Consider the following 22447-nt stretch of genomic DNA (forward strand, 5'->3'; position numbering starts at 1 on the left):
TTGGGAAATAAACGGTCTGAGTTGATTTATTTGTGGTGAAAATACCTGATACTGAATGTCATGGGAAAGTAAAGCTGTGGTGTGGTTATGTTTGATTTCCTCTTTGTATAAAAAAAAAAAAAAGCCTGAAAATAGCTGCGACTAGTCTGAATGTGAAGAATTCCTCCTCCGTGACAGAGTCTGTTTGGATTGCATTTATTTTGCCTTAATTCCTCTCTTTGTCTTTCTAAACAAGCAGCATTAACTGTACATGCTAGAGGCGTACTGACAGAGTGGAATAACCGCTTAAACAGACAGCTATGAAATTCATTTATGAAAAGATCCAGTGATGCTGAACGAGTCTGCGGCTCCTGGTTAATGCCTGATGGTTTATGAGGAAACACGTCTCCCTGCCAGGAAAGTTTAGGAGCAGATTATGTTGATGTAGCCGCTAATGTCGCTTCCCTTTGGCTTTCAGCAGGCTCATTACAGCGCAGACAAAAAACAGCCGCGACGTGACGGAAACGAAACAGTCAGGCTGTCAGATGCACTGTGGGCAGCTCATTTCTCTCTCTCTCTCTTTGTCAACAAATGTTGGACAAAAGCTGTACCTGAGCCCAGCCCTGTGGCATAATCTCTCCATTGTCAGAAATGTAGGCCTGTACAAGCAGAAGCTACACTCTCCCTTCAGTCTGGAGACGGAAACACTATTGTTAGCTCACACCTGTGGATTCCACACACAGGTGAAGATAATTTTACAAATAATTATGAATAACTGTGTGTTTGAAAGTGCTCTAGACTAGACAGGTGGGGTTTTACAGGATAAGAGATACAGTGACTTACGGGAGAAGCACACAGTTACAGGGAAGTGCTGGGTGTATTTGGCAATTTATTTTTACCTTTGTAAAAAATTGCAACCAGCTCCACTTCATCAAAGTCAACTTAAAACTAACAATTTAAAAGACATTGAGATATTTTCCCCAGGATTTGACGTTATTTGCAGGAATAAGGAAAATACTTGGACGTTGCACAGTCACTCTGCTGGAATCAGGCTGTCATCAGACTCAATATTGTTTTCCAGCACACTGCATCTCGTCTTTCACTCTGTGAACCAAATCCCCTCCTGTCATTTAAAAAAAAAAAAAATCATCTGTCTCATTTCTTTGTGTTTGTTAATTCCTCTGTTAAGACTGCAATTCTCTGTATTTCCTGGTGTGTGTGTGTGTGTGTGTGTGTGTGTGTGTGTGTGTGTGTTTAACATAACGACAAACCCCCTGCCTCTCATACCCAGGTGCGCAGCCAGCACTGGACCCTGATCATGGAGAGCGTGGTGCCGTCGGACAAGGGCAACTACACCTGTCTGGTGGAGAACGAGTTCGGATCCATCAACCACACGTACACCTTGGACGTAGTGGGTCAGTACCGCTTACAAAAAACACTGACTGTCAGACTGAGAGTACACCTGCGAGGCCGGTAAAGGAGGAGTTGGGGGATGGAGGGAGAGGGAGGTGGAGGAAAAGGGGAGGCCAGCTGAAAGAGTTCTCACAGTGAGAATGGTGTGTATGTGTGAGCGTGTGCTGTTTGACTGCCCAGGTGCACACTGGATGCAGGTGCAGGCCAAAGAGTGCTGCCAAGTGTGTGGAAGCTAAACACGCATGTGTCATCAGTTTTAATGCAGTTTTTATTAATTATATAAAATCATCCTCTCATAATGGCAGTGTGTGTGTATGATGTTCACTCATAGTGTGTGTATGAGGTTATATATTATATTATGTTAGACAAATCCCACCCATTTTAACTCCAGGAAGGTGAGAACAATTATACCAGAAACTAAAAACATACACTTTCCATTTCTATTTAAAGGATCATTTCACCCAAATCACAAAATTATTTTTCAGTGTGACTGCTTTTTATTGGAGAATTACTTCATTAGGAAATTGCTGACAGTGCAGTCAGTGCAATATCCTGAGCAACACTGTTTCTGTAAATAAAAACGCAGTGTTGTTCAGCTTCTCAAATGCAATTTTCCATGATTTCAGCACCACAACCGTGGCTAATAATACAGAAATTATCTTCATGGCTCAATACCACAAGGTTTAAGTAGAAAATTATGCTTTTATTTTGTGTATATGTGTGTGTGATTTGGTTTAACCAAGTCTTTTAATATCAGCTCTGATATGATGGGGACTTAAATCGGTAGCGGGTGATCGTTTAGTGTCACTCTCTGAGGACACAGAGTGCTGACCTCAGCGCTATCGCGGCGAGTTCAGATCCAACTCAGTCAACCCCTCACTTTGACCTTTGGAGCACAGAAAGCAAAGAGTGTTTTTCTGCTCGGTTTGCAGAATCGATAGACAGTGGGGACAACAAGGGGAGTGGGATAAAGATAGTAGATCAATGTGTGCGCACGCGTGTGTGTGTGTGTGTGTGTGTGTGTGTGTGTGTGTGTGTGTGTGTGTTTGTGTGAGTGAGTGTGCGGCAACTTTGCCCTTAATTCAATGCAGACCTGCTCTCCTTTGGCCTCACTCGAACCACTACACAAGCAATCAGTACACATCAAAGTTTATCTGACACAGTTATTCTTCTAAAGGCTGGTCAATAATCCACAGATAACCCGGACACACATGCAGCTGCAGCAGTTTGAGTCGAAAACAAACATTTAGGAGCCACTGGTCACTTCAGGCGTAAGAAGTCTGTGTCTGTATGTAGAATTATTCTCCGACTGTCTCCATTGTCCCCAACAGACCAACTGTAATTACACACTTCTGTTTTCATTAGTGTCTCCATGGTAATAAGGAGTATTATTTTCCTTTTATCAGATGGAGATTGAATACCTGAGGGTTTTTGCACAATGAACATATAAGCACATGCACACAAACTCATGAAGGTCCACACACACACACACACACACACACACACACACACACACATGCTCCCCAACACAGGCCCCCTGCTCTGCTCCCCCCTGGAGTTAGCTAAAGCTCTCCTTCAGACTGCATATTTCTGTTTTTTGTTCTGTTTTATTGCAGAGCAGTAAACCCCCTCCACGTCTGGCTCCACAGCCACTGCACCCTGGAAACCTCTTGCTTCATTTTCCTCCATTATAGTGGGGTGGACAGAGGGAGGAGAGGGGAAGACAGAGAAAAGGAGGGGAAACAGAAAGAGAAAAGGCTGTTCTTATCAGTCGTTTTTGCCCAAGTGACCTGCAGGATCAGCCATTAAAAGCAAGAGGAGCCAGCCTTTTCTGGTTCAAACTGGCCTCTGGAGAAAGAGCCACAGTTGGACATCCATGAGCAGACACACATGACAAGGAGGGACAAATGAGGAGTCAAAACAGACATCGGCTCTTTCAATCAGAACTGTGGCACCCAGTGGCCATTCGGCACTTTGTTGGTAGCCCCATGCCATCCTGTACCACGCAGCGCCCTTCCTGTGCCTGTACCCCTCCCTGACCCTTAGGGCCTTGTGTGCCAAGCCGCCAGGTTACCCAGAGTTCACCGGTCTCGCATGGGACACCATGGAATGCCCCCGGTCTGTCTCCTCACGCTTCTTCCTGCCGCTATCCCACCACCGCTGCCATCAAATTACTCCACTAATGACTTAATTGATAAATGGATTCAGTTTAGAGACGGGTCACTACATATTGGTCACAGCAAAACATAAAAAATAAAAAAACGCACCACAGGGACAACTCTTTAATTCAGTTCGATACATGGAAACCATAGTCAAGACCTGTCGACTTTCTCTGTCACCGTTCCCTCCTCTCATGCTGCAGACAAAGTCTTTGCATCGTCCTTCATGTTTTTCCCTCCTTATGTGTAGCTTTTTTGTGTGAGGTCGACGGGCCATAAAAGAACTTCTGCACTTGCTCAGGCCCACACACACACACACACACACACACACACACACACACACACACACACACACACACACACACACGATATTCCTTTTTTTAATTTAAGCAAGAATTGCTCCACAAACTTTTATTGTTTTGGGGTTTCTCCATAACCATGATGTGGCCTATTTAATCGCACCACACACCCACTCTGTCATTTGGTCTGAGTTGTCAGCTATGCAGCTCTAACTGGTCCAGCTAACATTTGGATCAACTATAATAATGAAGGTTAAAATGAAAGTGGATTTTTTTAAGTTGCAGCTCCAAAAGGTCTTTGTTCCTCTCTCTCTGTATGATCGACTCAATTGAGTTAATTTCCACGCAGCTTCAATAGTTGTCTGTTTTAGTAAATATATACCTTACCAAAATGTTCTCTGTTTGGAAGGTTTTACAAAGAGAGCACCGACAGTGTTTGGGACAGATCAAGAGGGTGAGAAGGCCTGTGAACGATGGAGGAGTAGAGAAAAAAGGGGGGGAAAGAAAGAGAGACAATAAACAAGGCGAGCCCTAGGAATGTGCAGGAAGGAGGAGGGAGATGGGGAGAGAGGAAGGAGGGGTGGGAATCATCTGATCTGACAGATTTCAGAAAGATGGAGGAGGAAGACGGGCAGGCAGACATATGGAAGAAGTCTCTGCCTCCTAGTTTCTGCACTCTCCATCTGTTGATCCTTTCTCCTCCCTTCACTCCCTTCACTCACCCTCCTAATTCTTTCTCCCTTTTTTAGTCCTTCTTCTCAAACCCAACCTCTACCCTTCATCACACAACCTCATCCTCTGACCATCCCCCATGACCCACCCCACCGACCTTAGACACACACACACACATGCACAAACGAATTCACTGCACTTACCTTCAAGCTTTGTTTTGGAAAGGCACTGCAGCGCCCCAGGCTAAGTGATGTCATTTTGTGTGCGTGTGTATGTGTGTGTGTGTGTGTGTGTGCGCGGTGGCAGCGGGTGGTTGCTGTCAGTGTGGGGGTTGGTGGGCTCCTCAGTGTGGTTGTGAAGGCCGGGTAGTGTTTTGAAAGGGGGCATTGTTCAACAGGTCTCGCTCTGTTTGGATTCGCAGGCCAAATGTTTGCTTGTAAAAGAATGCAGATAGCTGGAGATGTGGGGGTGCTACGAAGGTGTTTCACTTTCAAGACTGGCACATAGTTTCGCTCAACCCGCCTCACTGGTATGCAATATACAGTATACACCCCACTTCATGGAAGCCCTCCTCCATTTCCTCCAGTTCTTTATCTTTCATAGATAAATGCCTCCACCTCTTTGTTTTGTGCGAAGCCTTTAAATGCCTCAGAGATAAGAGAGAGACAGCGCGGTCCTGCTTTCACCTGTCAGGGTTTTCTGGGAAACGTTTACACTCACAGGACGTGAAGTTCTGCTTTTGCAAAGATAAACTCTCATACGGTTTGCACCATCATTAGAAAAATGTCAGATATGACTATATGAGAAATCCAAAGTTTTTTAAAACACTTCCCTTTCGGAGAACATTTACGTTGAGTGATGATAAATTACTCGTGCGGTTGCCTCCTCAAATCTTATATTATACTTTGAGTTTTCACACAAACATTTTCCTGACTCTTGACAGAACGGTCCCCTCACCGGCCTATTCTCCAGGCCGGTCTCCCGGCCAACACCACTGTTCATGTCGGGGAGGACGCCCGCTTCGTCTGTAAGGTCTACAGCGACGCCCAACCTCACATCCAGTGGCTCAAACACATCACTCAGAACGGCAGTCGCTACGGCCCCGATGGACACCCCTACGTCCGAGTGCTAAAGGTACATTCCTGCACTTCCTCTTTTACGGTTTATCCTCTTGATCAGAAGCAAGTCCTTCCCTCTATTTCTCTTGGTGTGTTCTGGGTTCCAGGTGTTTCGGATGAATTTCAAAAGCTCATATGAGGAAGTAATCATTTTTTTCCCTCCCTTATGAACTGATAGGTCTTTCCCACGCTGGCTCTCGGTGGTGACTCCTGCTCTCTCTTCTCCCCTGCAGATTCATATACAGTAGCTGTTGTCATGATGTTTGCGTGTTTGTCTGATTAATTCTGCTTATTTGTCTTTATTCTAAGTATTTTAAGTATGTGTGTTAAGTATGTGTGTGTGTGTGGATTGCAGCGTTCAGGCATTAACAGCTCAGACGTGGAGATGCTCACCCTCACCAACGTGACGGAGGAGGATGCTGGAGAGTATATCTGTAAAGTCTCCAATTATATAGGCGAGGCCAACCAGTCGGGCTGGCTGACTGTCATCCCAGGTAACCCTTGAGACCTGACCCCATCTGCCCTCCCTCCTTCCTGTTGTGGTTTCCTGGCCTTCGGCCCTGACCTGCTGTGCTGTGGTGGTCCTGCTGGTGGTCTCTTGGTGGTCCTGGGGCTCACAGACCTTCTCTTCCCTTGATGTTCCACGTTTGTGTTTCAGCTGCTCCCTCCGCTGAGACCGGTGCAGCCTTGGAAGCACTGCTCAGACCTGCACACGTCGACACTGACATTGTCACAGCTAGCATCTCTCACTTAGACTTCTCTTACTGTCTTGCAAGCTGTGTCAAGTTGGTGTATGGTGTTGCAGCGCAGTGCTCTCCATGCTCTCTGTGTTTGTCTGTGCATGTGTCCAGTCCAATGTGTGGATTCGACTGGTTTCTCTTTAGGTTCTGTTGGTGACGGGAACCTTTTGGGTTTTGTTTTTTTGGTGTACTGGCTCAATTTTCCTATGTTTTGCTGGCATACTGGGCTCAATCTGTGTCTTTGTTTATGAAACCCCCTCCTCCTCACCCATGGAAACTCCCAACATCCTTTCATCCTCTAGATGGGACCTCCACGATGGACGCCATCCAGCTCCTTTTATTTCTCTCCTGGTGTTGTGGGTCTCATTTTTTCTCTCTCTCTCTCTCTCTCTCTCTCTCTGTCCTCCCTCATCTTTCTCTGTGACTCTTATCTTCGACACTCTCTTTCTTTCTTTTCAACCTCCTCCTCTTCCTCTTCCTCTTCCTCTTCCTCCTCTTCTTCTCTCCCAGACCGCAGGCGTTAACACCACAGATAAGGAGATAGAAGTTCTCTACTTGCCCAATGTAACAGTGGAAGATGCTGGGGAGTATACATGCTTGGCGGGTAATTCTATTGGGATCTCCTATCACACTGCTTGGTTGACGGTGCTTCCAGGTATATACACTTGTATACTGTCCTCTCTTTTCCTATTTCCTTTTTCTTTTCTCAAGTCTTGTATAAAATGGTTAGTTTATGTCATTTCAATGACCTCTACGGAAGGCAAGTCCTCCCACGGCCTCACTGCTCAAATATCAGATTACTGTGATGAACCAGCACGGTCCACTTCCAAGACAGTGTAACGTAAGAGCGGGGAGCATATATTCTATAATAGTATCTGGATTCGCAAGCTGTTAAAAGCTCTGAGCAGATAACGGGGTAGTTTGCAGACGACTTCTTATAATGAGACGGAAGTGGAGCTCCCAGAGCAGCTCGAGTGTCTCCAGACTCCAGAGGCAGGGGAGGGTTTGTCTCCCGCCTTCTGTTACATCTCCCTCCTGCTCCTTGGGGAAAACTCTCTCAGTGCCACACTTTGGTTCTGCATGTCGAAGAAATCCATTTTTCTTTCACATGTGTTTCACTTACGCCTCAAACTTATTCCCCTCCCCTTTCCTGGCTCTGATAATTGCACACTTTTAAGATCCTTATTTCGTCTTGAAATAAAGATCGAAAGGTAAAGCTCAACACTTGCTTTGAGTTGGCTCGACTTTCTCAATTATCAGGGCCGAACCTCTCAGAGTCTACACAGCGAATGACTCATGCATGCGAATGTTTGTCCATTTGTGTGTGTTCTCATTTATCAGCTTGTTTTATCTTATTTTTGTCAGTTGCTGTGTCTGGGCGGTAATCATGCATACCAAAGGATCAAATACATAAAACTCAGTGTCACTGTCTGCACAAGTTCTCTCCAGGCTGAACAGACAAATTTGAGCCAAAAGTAGGGTGGGCATTAAATGAGATCGATTAGAGAGTAGATGACTGTCTGGAGCCCTCGATAGAAAACTGGTAGGAACCCTCCCGTAACGTTGTAATGAGACAATAGTTTAGTTTTGTCTGTAAACAATACAGCATAATGATCACAGGCCAGCCATTTCCTCTGGGAGTAATATGTAATATTTATTGCCCTCGATGTGCTCTATGTGCACCGATGGCGCCATCGAGGCTGTGGCTTCTGTGTGCTCGCTGTGGTTTTTGGACCAGCAGATGCGAAGAGGCAGACGGGAGAAAGGTTCCCACATGTAGCTTCACCTCCAGTTGGCTGACGGGCCGCTCCGCTGGCTGTGCTGCACAAGAGCCTAGTTTGTGGTCTGGAGGGCTATGCATTATGGAACAGTCCAGTTATATAGCACGCACGCGCACACACACACGCGCACACACACACGCACACACGCACACAAACTCTACTCATTTCCTCAACAGGAAGTTCAGGCCATATACAACCACGGAGGACTCCACTCTCCCTTGTTTGCGATCTGAAGTGAAGCGCATATTGTTCTGTCGGCCGTGGGTGTGTGTTTGTGTTTGTGCTCGCGTGTCTCCAACATTAGCACAGAATGCAGACATATGCAGGCCTGGTTGTACTGGCTGAGTGAAGATTTAAAATCTGTTGAGACTATTAAGCCCTGTACAGGCCTGTTAGATAAAAAACAACAACAAAAAAAAAAAAGTGGGCGTGCTGGTACCCTGGAAAGACGATAGAGAGGAGGATGCTACAAAATCATTTCTGTTTAGTTTGCCTGCCGATCGTGATTACATTTACGCATGAGTCATCTCCTGAGCATCTGTCTCTGCGTGTGCCTGTCTGATAACCATGTGTGTCTGTTCAAATGAAGAATGTGCCTTTGTGTCAATCATACATGTGTGTGAGAGTGATCAGTGCGAGTCTTCCTCTAACTCTCCTCGCCTGGCCTCCGTCTCACTTCTCCCCCTTTTATTTTCCTCAGCCCTCGAGAAGTCTCCAGGGCCCTTCTCCCCAGACTACGTGGAGATTGCAATTTACTGCGCGGGCGTCTTCCTCATCGCCTGCATGGTGGGCATCGTGGTGGTGTGCCGCATGAGGAACACTGCGAAGAAACCGGACTTTGGGGGCCAACCAGCTGTCCACAAACTGAGCAAGCAGATCCCTCTGCGCCGCCAGGTAACAGAAAGTAGATAAAGAGTTCTAAAGGCATCTAACACCCCTAGAGGAGAAAAACACACACTGCATTGCAGACATGATGCAGAAATACAATGACAGACAGTAAACTATGGATAATTTACATAAATGAATATAAGAGGATCATGCTGAAAAGAATAATAAAAGTTGCATTGTTGATACATTTTTGCAAATACTTAAGACTTGGACTTTATATACAAAAAATACACACACCATGGCAGATACTGTTGTGGTATTTTAAACAAGCCTCATTTAGAAGGTATGCACTTCTGAGCAGGTTAGCACTGCTGCCTGAAACTGTAGCCAGTTTCTTTTTTTTTTTTTTTCTGTGTGTGAGCCATGCTTTTCCCTCAACGCTCCAAAAGGTACAAAAAGTGTTGGATTACATTCTGCGGAGAGACTGATTCCTGTGTCAAGGTAAGGTTAGGGTGGAGAGAGGTGAGGTGAGCCCCGGGGACAGAGGCGAGGCCGAGTGATTAACACGCATTTTGTCAACATTACTGTTGTTGCTCACTTCTTAATGATCACTGAAATGTCATCGCTGGCCTTGAGACAGACTCTACAGTAATGTTAAAGCATCAGTCACTGAAATTATGGATATATACATATCCATGTGCCATACTTGCCAACAATGCTGTTTGATTCCAATAAAAGCACCACAGTCGGTCAAACATACGCGGTCACACACACATTTACTCAGACTCCTCTAGTGATGTCTTGGAGCTTTAGCCGACCTATGAACCCAGATTGCGGTGATCAGCCAATGCTTTTCTTCCTGTAGGTGTCGGCAGATTCAAGCTCTTCCATGAACTCCAGTACGCCGCTGGTACGCATCACAACACGGCGGAGCTCCGCGCACGACGAGCCAATCCCTGAGTATGATCTTCCCGAGGATCCACGCTGGGAGTTTGCCCGAGACAGGTGAGGGCTGTGTGTTTGTTATGGACATGATCACTTGCCGCTTTTGTCCTGTGACCATCGTCCATCCTGTCTGCCAGTATTGTCTTATTGCAACTCTTACCATTTCACAAAATGAACATGCATGTAAATCTGATTCAGCTCCGGGATAAAGCATAAAAAAGCCTTTAAAAGGCTGATCAGCGTCACAGTTCCACTTTCATATAAAAAGGATATTCATAGTAACCCACTCATACATATAGTACCTGTTTGACAGCTATCAGCTCTACCCTCTTGGCCCTTGTTCTCAATGCCACTACAAGAATCTATGGCTTAAAGGGTCCCGTTCAGGACTTGATAACACCAATATTACAAAACAATGATACAATCTGTTTGATTGTATGTTAGCAGCTAAATGATAAGATAACTATTATTGTTGTTGGAGAGTGCCATTAACACTGATAGGCAGCAGGCAATAATGCCTAACTGGTGAATAATGGTTGTGGTGGCTGAGATAAAGGCTACTGATTCATCTCCTGCTGCTGTAAAATGACCTGAACTTGGCACCCTGCCCCCTGCCTCATCATTACAACTGCTGCTACATCACACTCTCACTCACACACAGTCACACACACACACACACACACACATGCTTCTGATGCTATGGAATGAAGCTGTGCTAATTAGTGGTTAGCACTCGCAGCTTTCATCTACATGTTTGGGCTAGGAGTGTTTGCTCAGTTTCATACCAGAGGAATTAGCACTGCTGAGGTTTCAGTTAGTCACAGTTGCAGCGGCCAGTGATAAGCTTCAGGGTGGATTTAATAGGACAGCAAAGGTTAGAGTAGTTTAATACCCACTTGAGGCCTTTGGTTTTGAAAGAAAAGGGAAAATCCCAAAGCATAAACACAAAGGCCTGTCTTTTGTTAAAATGGTTGTAAAAAAGAGCGCGGATCATAAATTTAACCATCACTCATCAGCGAAAAAAAAACAAACTGTTATGATGTAATGCTGGACTGTGCATGCCGAATGACACTGTGGTGAAAACGTTTTGATTTTAATTGATGAAAGGAGATGTTTTGTCTAGGCTGAATACGTCTCTGTGTGTCTCTCTGTTTGGGTCTTTATTCCCCGCCTGTCATCCCAGCGCCTGAGGGATCATGTCGGGATTGCAGAACGCTGAGGAATGCTAACGTTTGCAGTTTGCGCCGAGGAAAAATAACATTGATTATGTGTGGCTGGATGGACAGAATGGTTGCCATTGAGCGTGGCGAGTGTGTGCGGACAGATAGGGGATTGTGTTACAGTGCGCAGTGTGATTCTTTACATAGCCAGGAAACTGGGTCTTAGGGGGTGGGGCCAGCACCTGTCAATCTAATGAAAAAGCAACAAGGTACACTAGTTGAGGGGTCAGATAGGTGCTCTGGCTCTGGTGGAGCTGTGAAAGAGCATGTGTATAAGTATAATTTCTTCACTATATCAACATGTGTAATGTTTGGACGTAAAGTTTAACACAGCAGCTATTGTGACACGGCTTACAATAAAATAGTGCTTAAATTTCCATTTGGTATTGTGGTCGGACCCACCTGTATGGCAACACAAAGCCAGCATACGATCCATCACAGGCTAATGTGTCGGCGCTATGCTAAGCCCTGTGTAATTACTTGTAAAGGGTGTATATTGGAACATGCCAAGGCAGGGTAAACCGTTTAGAAATGAGTGCCTCTCCCTGGCTTTATCAGGTGATTATCGTTGCCATGTCTGCCTTCCTACCTACTGCCCTGGCACGGGCTGCAGTCACCGCGCCAATAAAGCACTCACACAGACACAATCTGATTGAAACAGAGAGCGATCTAGTATAAAAAAAAAAAAAAAAAAAAAGAGACAGGGTGAGGTTGAGAAACTGGCGCGGTGCCTGGTTTCATTCCCTCTGTCAGTCTCACACTCTATCTAACCTGTTTATTTCTGCACAGGGACGGAATTGACGCCGCAGTCAGATCAGGTCGATGAGTTTTAGTTTTGGTTCAGTGTTTCAGCAGCTAATCAGCTTCCTGTCTGTTTCTTCTTGTTTCCCTCTTGCAGGTTGACCCTGGGCAAGCCCCTAGGTGAAGGCTGCTTCGGCCAAGTTGTAATGGCAGAGGCCCTGGGCATCGATAAGGACAAACCCAAGGAAGCTGTAACTGTCGCCGTCAAGATGCTGAAAGGTAAGAGGGTCTGCTGCCGGTACACAAACGCAGTGAGGTTGTAATGGTAAACGTCTGACTTGTGTTTAAAATCAGACCACTGGGGTGTACACTGCTTCATTATGTCTTGTGGGCAACCTGAGTACATTTTATAGGTGATTTATGCTCCAGTCAGGGTTCAGCAAAGGGCAAGGCGGAGCCCGGGGCTGCCGTTATTATTCGTTATTGGTGGCTGCTGAGTGACGGCTAAGGGGAGGCGAGTTGGGTAGGTAAGGGTTAGGGGCGGTCACATACCTGACCCCAGAGCAGCAGCTGGCTGGAGCTCAGTCAGCACCCAAACAAAGAGGCAAGTCACACAAGCAGCACTGGAGTGATTAATGAAAGCTGCAGGAGGGGGCACCGGGTTGGTTTAGGATTGGGAGGGGGGTGGGGGGTGGGGGGTTTAGATCAGGTACAGCAGCAGGTTATTGGACCTACCTTGACAATGGAAATCTGCTCTTTAGAAGGACTCCAAGTAAGGTAACGGTGAAGAGGAATGCAGGCAATGCCACTCCGACTGCGTGGAAACCTCTACTGGCTCAATCAGTGCCCTGTAAAAGGAGCCTGTGCAGCAGATAATGAATCCAGATTGAGCATCTTTAATTCCTCCTCCTCCGTCTCCCTGGCACTGAAAGGATGCCTCTGTAGTCTGCGCGAGGAGCTTCCCTAGCTGCTGTAACTTTAGCCCACATTGTCTGTCAGCCGCACTTAATCAGAAGCGCCTACAAAACAAGGTGTTGTGCGGGAGGGCAGCCCCTGAGTCAAAGGGTTAAAGAGAAGACGGGACTGGTGGTGTGTTTGTTTTGCTGAGATTTTCCTGACAACTTTCAATCCAACCTCTTCTGTTCTTAGATGACGCCACCGAGAAAGACCTGTCTGACCTGGTGTCAGAGATGGAGATGATGAAGATGATCGGCAAACATAAGAACATCATTAATCTTTTGGGGGCCTGTACACAAGACGGTGAGTAGCATGGGACATAACATCAAACAGCACCACCTTAAGAAGGGAATCGGAATACACAGATGTTTTTGCAATAATACACTTGGGAGATTTCATTGTTCGTAGATGTATTTAATGCTGTATTGTCTTTTTATGATGCTGCATGAATTGCCTTGTTAACTCTGTAAAATATTGTACCAAATGTTGCTTCATGCTTCAAAAAAAAATTCATAAAATATGTCATCAGACAACATCAGACAGACGGTGGAGGCCAAGGTGTTCCGCCTTTTTTGGATGGAGCTAAAAACCATTTGTATGTCATATGTAGAGGTTGGATTTTAATTGGATGTGAAGATGGATAAAGCTGAGCACCCAGGAAGTTTCTATTCATGAAGTCAATATTGTATGAAGAATGAAAATAAATACATTTATGCCTCTTTTCACACATAAGCACACCTGTTCAATCCCTGATGAAAATTGTCGTGGACTTTTATGAGTTTTGGAAATGTACATAAATTCTCGGATGCAGCTCAGGGAGAGTCCGGTCATTTGGAAGTTGTTTTCCACACAGACATCTTCGTGTCTTTTTTCCTCTTGAAGCAAGTGGCAGATTTAAAGTCTTAACATTCAAATGAGAGCTGCCTGTTCTTTATGTATTCCATTAAAAATTCACCTTGAATTTTGTTCAGTGCCTTTTCCTCTCAAAGGGAATCATTTATGACCATGTTCAAAAGGTAACGTGAGTCTTTTCTCTGCTGCAGGCCCGCTCTATGTGATAGTGGAGTACGCCTCCAAAGGCAACCTGAGGGAGTACCTCCGAGCCCGTCGGCCGCCCGGCATGGAGTACTCCTACGACATCGCCCGCGTCTCGGACGAGCAGCTCACTTTCAAAGATCTGGTCTCCTGCACTTACCAGGTGGCACGGGGCATGGAGTACCTAGCATCACAGAAGGTAAGAGGAGGACGCATGCAACCACGCACAATGTCCTGTCCTCACATCAATTCCCCTCTGCTGGCTGCCCAGACAGATCTCTGTGCCAGTACAGAGTGTTTGATGTGCCGTATCCAGGAAGGTTTTTTTTTTTTTTTTTTTTTTTTACGTAGGGAACTTGCTTGTGCGTCACTGTGGGAATGTTGTCTCCTAAAAACACTACTCTGACCCCCTGCCCAATCCCCACATTGTCTCTCATTCCACAACAAAAGCCCCTCTGTGTAGAGGAATTGTGAAGTTTTCACAATGGGGGTACGGCCATGTTGGCCAAACGCAGCATCACGCTCCCTCTCACTGTTGGAATGTGACAGAGCATACTGTCTCACACGCACACACACACACACACGAACACACACACACACACACACACGCACACACGCATGTACATACATGCACATGCGCTCTGATGCACAGAGTCTGACCATATAGTATGTGGTAAAGTATGTGAGGAATCTTTACTTATCCAGACATGTTCATGTTGGTGCAGTCATTGTGGCGTCATGTTATTCAGTCAAGTGATGCCTCTGTGCAGGAGATTTCTGGATGATTACATGCACCACAAACATTTTAACACCATTCCAAACGAAGTATACACCTGTTTCAGAGTTGATTTATTTATGCAATGAGGTAACTGTCTTATTCTCTTCCCCATCACTTTTTCCACTCTCTGACCTCCCCTCTGTTGTTTCCTCTTTCTCTTCCTCCCCCCTCATTTCTCACCCTCTCCATCCCAGTGTATACACAGAGACCTGGCAGCCAGGAACGTCCTGGTCACAGAGAGCAACGTCATGAAGATCGCTGACTTTGGCCTGGCCAGGGACGTCCATAACATCGACTACTATAAAAAGACGACCAATGTGAGTCCTTAACCTGCACGCTGCACATTGAGCGATGTGCGCTTTGAGAGAGTGGAATGTCTTTGAGAGATTAGTCCACCCGTCTCTCTCTCTTTTCTCTAAATCCCTCCCTTCCCTCATCTTTCTGTTTCACTCTTTCCCTCGGCTGGTGTCTTGGCAGAAGCCGCGGGTTCCCAGGCAGCCTGTGAATGTTAGTGCTTCTGGAGACTCTGCCTTGTTTATCCCTCAGTCTCTTGTCCCTTTGGTTCCACAGACACTTACACAATTAGCCAGAAAGAGAGACAGAGTGAGCGAGAGAGAGAGAGAGAGAGAGAGAGAGGGGAGCGGCTTAAACATAATTGACATCTCCATAGTGTCTATATTTCCCACCGCAGAGCAGCATTGCCTGCGCATCCTCATTTGGTATGCATGGTTGCCTTTTCATCGCATGCACAATCATGCTGAGAACTAGCTGACAACAACAACAACAACAATACGCGATGATGATGATGGTAATGATGATTAGGACAATGACAGCAGCTACAATGATGATCGCGTTCAACCAATCTAGACAGAGCTATCATTGTAGTGCCACATTTTTTTTTTTTTAAATTTCTGTTTATTTTTCCTCCAGTCTGATAGGAGCAGAACAGCGTACCGTGCTCTTGTTATTGTTGTGTTACCCGGTGAAAAAGTAATGCCGGTGCACAATTAAAGTCTTTATGCAATAAATGGAAAGTTAAATTTTTTTAATGTATTATGTGTTTAGCTTGCTGCCTTTTATTAACTACAGCAGCTGAAAATTTCTATTTTATAAGGACTTATTTAGATGTTGCCTCTCCATTTAATAATTCCGAGTGTCCGATGAGATTATTCTTGCCGTTAGGCTACCGCACAGACATCGATCAAGGTCGCCCCGTCTTGTGCTTAGCTTCTCAGCCAGTGTTTTAATAGCACATAGAGATAAACTCTCTCCTTTATCTGTGACCCTGTTTATCAGCTCTATTGCTTTAACAATGTAAATGTTCCTCTGGGAAATCCTCCGCCCAGACAGTCGCTCCTGGTGCCTAGAGTCGTATTCCCCAGGCTCTCCGGCAGTAATGAGATCTCCCATCAGTGAATTAATTCAAACATGCTGATCAGGCCAGAAATGAAGGTGTTCAGGGGTGTTTTGTGTGTAGATGTTGTTTGACCTCTCGCCTGTGTGTGTGTGTGTGTGTGTGTGTGTCTCCTCAGGGTCGTCTCCCGGTAAAATGGATGGCTCCAGAGGCGCTGTTTGACCGGGTCTACACACACCAGAGTGATGTGTAAGTATATAACAAACCGATTCTGTGCCCCACAACTGAAAATGCATCATACAATAATCACCTGTGATGCAAGTAAACTTTCTCAACTTTCTTGTGTAAAAAGACTTTCTGTCGCTGCGATTTCGGAGATCTAATGTGGAGCCCAGCTGGTTTCCTGTAGCCTGCAGTCAGATTCAGAGGCTTGTTTTTCAGGGGTGGGGTGAGGTGTTTTGGTGCAGTGCTGGTAAGCGTTAGGTGGGGGGATGACTGGCTATAGGGGGCCAGCACTGGCCAGTCTGTGGCAAAAGTGAGGATTTCACGCTAGACTTGTAGTCAATGCCGTGTTACTAATCTGACCGGCTTCAAAGAGCCCTGGAAGGAGCCCGGAGCCCACCAGCGCCTCCTCCCCCACCGCCTCATCCCTCGCTCCTCCGGCTCGACTCGGAAGTCTCCCCTCCTTTTGGGCCTCCACACATGTCTGAACGCAACAATGCTGCAGCCCTGCGGTCCGGGCCTCATCCTCCCTACACCCACCCCCTTTAACCCACTGCCATCCCGTCTTCACTCTCCTCTCCTCATTCAGCAACACTTTGAACATGTGGCTCATCGTTTTGGAGCCGTTCCATGATCAAAATAATCTTCCCCCTCCCTCCTTTCACCCCCATCGTTCTTATTTTCATTCATCTGGTATGCGAATTGCTGACCCGTCTCTGTCTCTTGTCTTTTTTTAAGTTCAAGAGTATTCATTCTAAAAACAGAACAAAGGGAGAGAGCGTCCCTCTCTTTTTTGGTGTTTGAGTCTTATGCGTTCTGACAGCGTTGTTTGAAGTTTCTGCTTCAGACACTGGCGGCAGAAAGTGTATGTGGCAATTAGATAAATGCCTCTCATGCTGACCCCTGGGAAAGGAGATTTTGCGTGTGTGTGTCTGTGAGTCGTACACCAGTAGCACACTAAACATAGCACTCATCCAGTTAAGCACTGGGATACAGAGTCTCTCTACTGCCCACGTTTGTGTATGTGTGTTTGTGCACGTACATACTATGTGTCCATACACATCATGCCCTTCATGTTCCATAGCGCAGCACCGATCAATATACTGGGGGAGTGCATGGGGCTGAACGGTGGGGGGGTTGGCAGGCATGAAGTGGCCGCTGTAGTCCTTTCTATCAGCTCACCGCTAATTATGTTTCATCACTCACTTTTAGTAATTGGCTTTTTCACAAAGCATATGACGGGAGAAGGAAGATGAGGAGAGGTGTTGTGGAGGTGGAGGGTGGTGGGCTCACGCTCAAACATCACCAGAAGCGTCGGCGATCCATACATGACATCAGATTAAATGAATACATGAATTCCAATGAATCTCGCTCCTTGTTGTTTTGACAAATGGGCCCGGGGGACTTAGCCCTGGCTGGTGTAGGTAAGGGTAAAGAGTTGTAGCCCAAGCCCAGAGAGACGATGTCAGTGGCCAGGCTTGGTGGAGGCAGCGTGGGGGGTCTTGCACCCCCACCCCACCCCACCCCAACATCAACAAGAAAAACAAATGTATTCCCTCCGCTGTAGCTCCTTTACCACGTTTCATAGTCTTGAATCTTCATGTTTTGATCAGATCCACTGATGTACGTCCATGTATTGAGTGGTTCTCTGATTCATATTGCTCTCAGTCAATATCATAACTTCAGCAAGAGAGAACATGCACCCTAACTGCTTGAGATATGAATGTAATGAGGTATGAACGACTCCAGGACATCGACCTACATGAATACATAGTAAGGCTGAATGTCTGGTCTTCTGAAGTGACCCGGAGCGTGTTGGTGTGCTTGTTTATTTGGTGAGTCACAGTTGGTTGCAGGTGGACACGAACCTGCACAATCTACCAGGCAGACGAGCAGAGAGAGAGAGAGAGAGAGAGAGAGAGAGAGAGACGGTTACAAAGTAGCACAGAAAGGAGAGATGAGTGTGTCAACAAGTGGAGAGATACCACGCTGTGATAGAGGAGAGACCAAACCTGGGGTTGGTTGTGTAAACAGATGGAGGAACTGATAAAAGCCCAACCTGCTTGTCCACGCTCACTTGCCTGGCTGCAACACTAACATGGCCTGTAGCTGCCGTCATGCGCATGTGCACGTTTATGTCTGTGTGCTATCATACAGCCTTTGTGTGGACTTGAATCAAGCATGCCGTCAGCGCAAGAATGATTCATTTGAAACACTCTGGATCTGTGATATAAACATGCAGCACGACAGTGATGGAAATCAGCAGCATGGACTCTCTGATACTTAACTACCGGACGCTGCGATGAGGAAGCAGTTAATACTTAATATTCCCTAGCTGTCGCTTATCCTCTCCCTCCTCTTTTGTTTGCTGTGGGTGGTCTACTGTTTGTTTTGGTGTGGTGTGACTGGACAATGCCAGCCTGTGTGACCGGCCAGCCGGGCACAAAAGCCATCATTGAGATCAGGGCCAGAGTGGCACTGGGAGCGGGTTTGCGCCGCAAGCCACCGGACGGCAGAAAGAGGGCATTGACACCACTGCTGTCACACTGTTGAAGTTGTATCCAAACTTTGACTAAGTGACTATGTAAATTATCTGTAGGTTAAAAGAAAGTGACGCTCATTGGGCCTAATGTTATTTAAATTACCTTGGGAGCTCTTTAACACTATTTACAGACAAATCCTGCCGTTTCAGTCTCATTCTTGCGAGTAATTATTAATCCATATGTGTCTGTTTTTCCAGCTGGTCATTTGGGGTGCTGATGTGGGAGATCTTCACCCTAGGGGGCTCACCCTACCCTGGCATTCCTGTCGAAGAGCTCTTCAAGTTGCTCAAAGAAGGCCATCGCATGGACAAGCCTGGCAACTGCACCAACGAGCTGTAAGTTCTGCTCTTTTCTGCCAAACTGGCATCTTCCCTAACCACGCTGTTACCCAAACACACACTTACTCTTACAACAAGACTCAGCGCCATCCCAGTCTCCATCAGATCCATGACTCCGGGGCTCTGTGTCCACTCTGTCAGACCCTCTGCACAGCTGTGACTGGCTGCTATCAGTGTCCTCTTTCACAATAAGTCCTCTGCAGTCAGCGGACAATGGCACAGTTCTGCCGTGGTGCCACACTGAGAGGGTTGATGGAGAACAAAGTAGAGAGCAGTGCATGACACACACACATTATAGTGTATAAAAAAAAAAATCCCAAAGCACTGGGAGGCAAGTTTGTGATCAGCAGCATCCCATCAAAATGTAAGAAATTGAGACGGCGTCAGCGAGCGCCTGCTGTTTTGATTTATTCTTTGAGATGTGGACACCTGAGTCCAGGGGCATAAATCATTTCAGCTGAAATGCAAGATATTAGACGAGGTAGATGAGAAGTGTCACAGCATGAATTTGAACAAACTGAATAATGGCTACAAAACTGAATTACTCTGTTCTCGCTCCCTTCAGCCACTCTTCTCCTTTGCGTGAACTGATTCTGATTTTCTTTCTCTCAGGTACATGATGATGAAAGACTGCTGGCATGCCATCTCATCCCAGAGACCCACCTTCAAGCAGCTAGTAGAGGATCTGGATCGCATCCTCACCCTCAGCACCAACGAGGTGAGTGCAGCTCTGTCATTCCCCTTCCATGAATTTCCTGGATTCCGGGTGGTCAGAAACTATGCTACACAAACCCTATAATTTCCTGGCAAATTCCAGTATTTCATAACAATAAAATCAAATAATATGATACATTCCTACACACAATAACATGTTTCTCAATCCAAACTAAATCACACTCTTGCCAGTGAGCGCAGGGTTCAGCAGCATGTTGCTGAAAGCTTTAGGAGCATTAGCCTAAATGGTGACCGAAAAAAATGGCCGGATGATTTGATCCAGGTCCATCATGGCCGCTACGGCCCAGTGAAGTTGCCCAATCATCACATCCATGGCTCGCTCCCTACAATGGCCTGCGTTTCTTTCCATTCCCCTTCCTGTCTTGTGTGATATCCGCATGCCGACCTGAAAAGAGGCCGTCGATGGAAAGCTGTCAAGACTCGTCTGCTCCGGAGCTGGAACTTCATGAATTTATGCCAAAAAAGCCCAACTTTGAGTTTGAACTTTTGAAATGTAATAAAGCGCCTTTTTCTTGCCTCCCCCCCCCCCTCCTTTCCCTCTGCCCCAAACCGCTGGCAGATGTGGAGGTCTTTAGTAATGTGAGCCTTCTCGTTTTGAGCTGGGAAAATGGAAGCCAGCGCTCATTTTCTAGAAAACCCCAAGAACTCTTCCTCCTCTCAACTAGTCCCAATAACAGCCATGAAAGACAAGGAGGAGGGAGAAAAGGCCTCTGCTGACTTAAAAAGACCAAAACAACTTCACAACACTGGACCGAGTCAAAAATTAATAACAGGATTTCTTGGGGTTTTCATCTTTCTTCATGTTCATTTTTTTTTTGGAGTTCAGTGTTGTGTTCTGCCAATGGCCTTTTTTTTTCTTTCTCCCAGCCCTCTCTTAGCATTTATGTAGGGCGTTTCAGTGTCAGATGTCACATTTGTTTGGACTGAACTGGAGGGTGATGTGAGGGGATGCTGTAAAGACGGAGATACAGCAACTTTACCCCAGTTCTCTAGTCCAAACGTATCCTGTTTTCCCCAACTTCACAACCACATGAATCTGTTTTGTAGTGGACCAAACCCGCAACTAGGTCAGCCCTGCTATCTCCAAGCTCCACTGGATCAGCCAGCAGTCCAACATTCAATTTATGACTTATTATTCCTGCAAATATTTTCGTACAGTATCCAGTTTAAGATTATTTTTTCTGCTCTGTTTCATAAATCTTTACAGGGTGATTTTTTTTTTTGTGATTTAGATAAATATCATAATGAAGGTGATACTCTTCTTCTTCCCCTCTCTTACCCTCCTCTGGAAAGTCCCTGTTCTTGTTGACTGGGTTTCAGCACTATATTTATGTTCTCTTGTTTGCTCTAGGTCTTTCATCTCTCACTCCTTCGAAGCATCTTCCTTTCTGTAACATATGAGCTTGTGTCTGAGTGTAAATGATCTCACTCAACCCTCTCTTTCCTCCGTCTGTGTCTGCAGGAGTATCTGGACCTGTGCGCCCCAACAGAGCAGTATTCCCCCAGCTTCCCCGACACCCGCAGCTCCTGCTCCTCCGGTGACGACTCTGTGTTTTCCCACGACCCCTTACCGGACGAGCCCTGCCTCCCCAAGTACCAGCACATCAATGGAAACGTCAAGACATGAGCCCCTACCCACCCACCCCCTCTACCCCGGCTCGACCTGCCCCAGTCTTACCCCTCGACATCCCGAAACACACGTAGCACAGACACCCTCTCTGACATCCACCAAACCTCCTGCCCCCCCATCACCCCCTCTGGCTCCCAGTGGACTAATGGACCCAGATGGGACTGGGCTGGTGGCAGCGCTGCTGTCACACACTCTTACTGCCATGCACACACACGTACGCACACACACACACACACACACACACACACACACTGCATGCCCACATGAGGTCTTAAAGGAGAGGCCAGGGACCCTGCAGAAGCTGTTTTTTACTGACTGAATTAATTGACGTTCACTGGGGACCCTCCTCCTCCGCTCCCTTCATATAAACACACAGACTTTTCAGTTTGGTTCTCATGTTTGTACCCAGAGAGTCTTCTTGCAATCAACGGCATTATATGTTTGGTGATCCCATTCCAGTGGCTGGCATTCCAAGACTGTTATTTGCTCCTGGAGGAATGTATGGATCGACGTGAACTTAAAACAAGGGACTAGAAGAGGATGACGAATAGGAAAAGGACTGAGAGACAAAGCTCTGACTAACAAAACAGAGGAATAGGGGGAGAGCACATATAGAGACTGCTCTCCTGTTTATTTTGTAATATTGATGCATTTCTTTTTCGGTTCTCTTGATAAACCTTCCCAATTATTCTGGAGAAAAAAAATACACAGTATAATGTATAGTGCTGGGTATATTTGTAAATATATTCAAATATGTATAAATATATATTATATATTTACAATGAATTATTTTTTGTATGGACTCCGAAATAACCCCATCCCTCCCTACCCTACTTTTGAGTTTGAGGCAGGTATGCTAACAGGTTATGTGTACTATATTTCTCTTCACACACACACACACACACACACACGCACACACACACACACGCACACGTGCAGACATGGTTTTACACTTTAATA

General features: G+C 46.1%; 1 protein-coding gene across 3 annotated transcripts in view; it reads left to right on the forward strand.

Moving 5' to 3' along the window:
* fgfr2 (fibroblast growth factor receptor 2) overlaps positions 1-21484 on the forward strand; it is a 37644-nt gene extending 16160 nt beyond the window's left edge. The window contains exons 6-18 of one of the 3 annotated variants that reach the window (XM_022743636.1): positions 1271-1394; positions 5466-5656; positions 5996-6134; positions 8862-9055; positions 9855-9994; positions 12053-12174; positions 13045-13155; positions 13896-14086; positions 14860-14982; positions 16198-16268; positions 18982-19119; positions 19735-19840; positions 21320-21484. In XM_022743636.1, coding sequence (XP_022599357.1) covers positions 1271-1394; positions 5466-5656; positions 5996-6134; positions 8862-9055; positions 9855-9994; positions 12053-12174; positions 13045-13155; positions 13896-14086; positions 14860-14982; positions 16198-16268; positions 18982-19119; positions 19735-19840; positions 21320-21484 — 1815 coding nt within the window. Of the gene's footprint in view, positions 1-1270; positions 1395-5465; positions 5657-5995; positions 6135-6890; positions 7036-8861; positions 9062-9854; positions 9995-12052; positions 12175-13044; positions 13156-13895; positions 14087-14859; positions 14983-16197; positions 16269-18981; positions 19120-19734; positions 19841-21319 lie in introns of all 3 variants that reach the window. The other 2 variants (XM_022743634.1, XM_022743635.1) reach the window with 2 other exon arrangements.
* Positions 21485-22447: the final 963 nt, after the last annotated feature.

The sequence above is a fragment of the Seriola dumerili genome, unplaced genomic scaffold (genome assembly GCF_002260705.1).
Source record: "Seriola dumerili isolate Sdu_G_001 unplaced genomic scaffold, Sdu_1.0 BDQW01000073.1, whole genome shotgun sequence".
NCBI classification, from domain to species: Eukaryota; Metazoa; Chordata; class Actinopteri; order Carangiformes; family Carangidae; genus Seriola; species Seriola dumerili.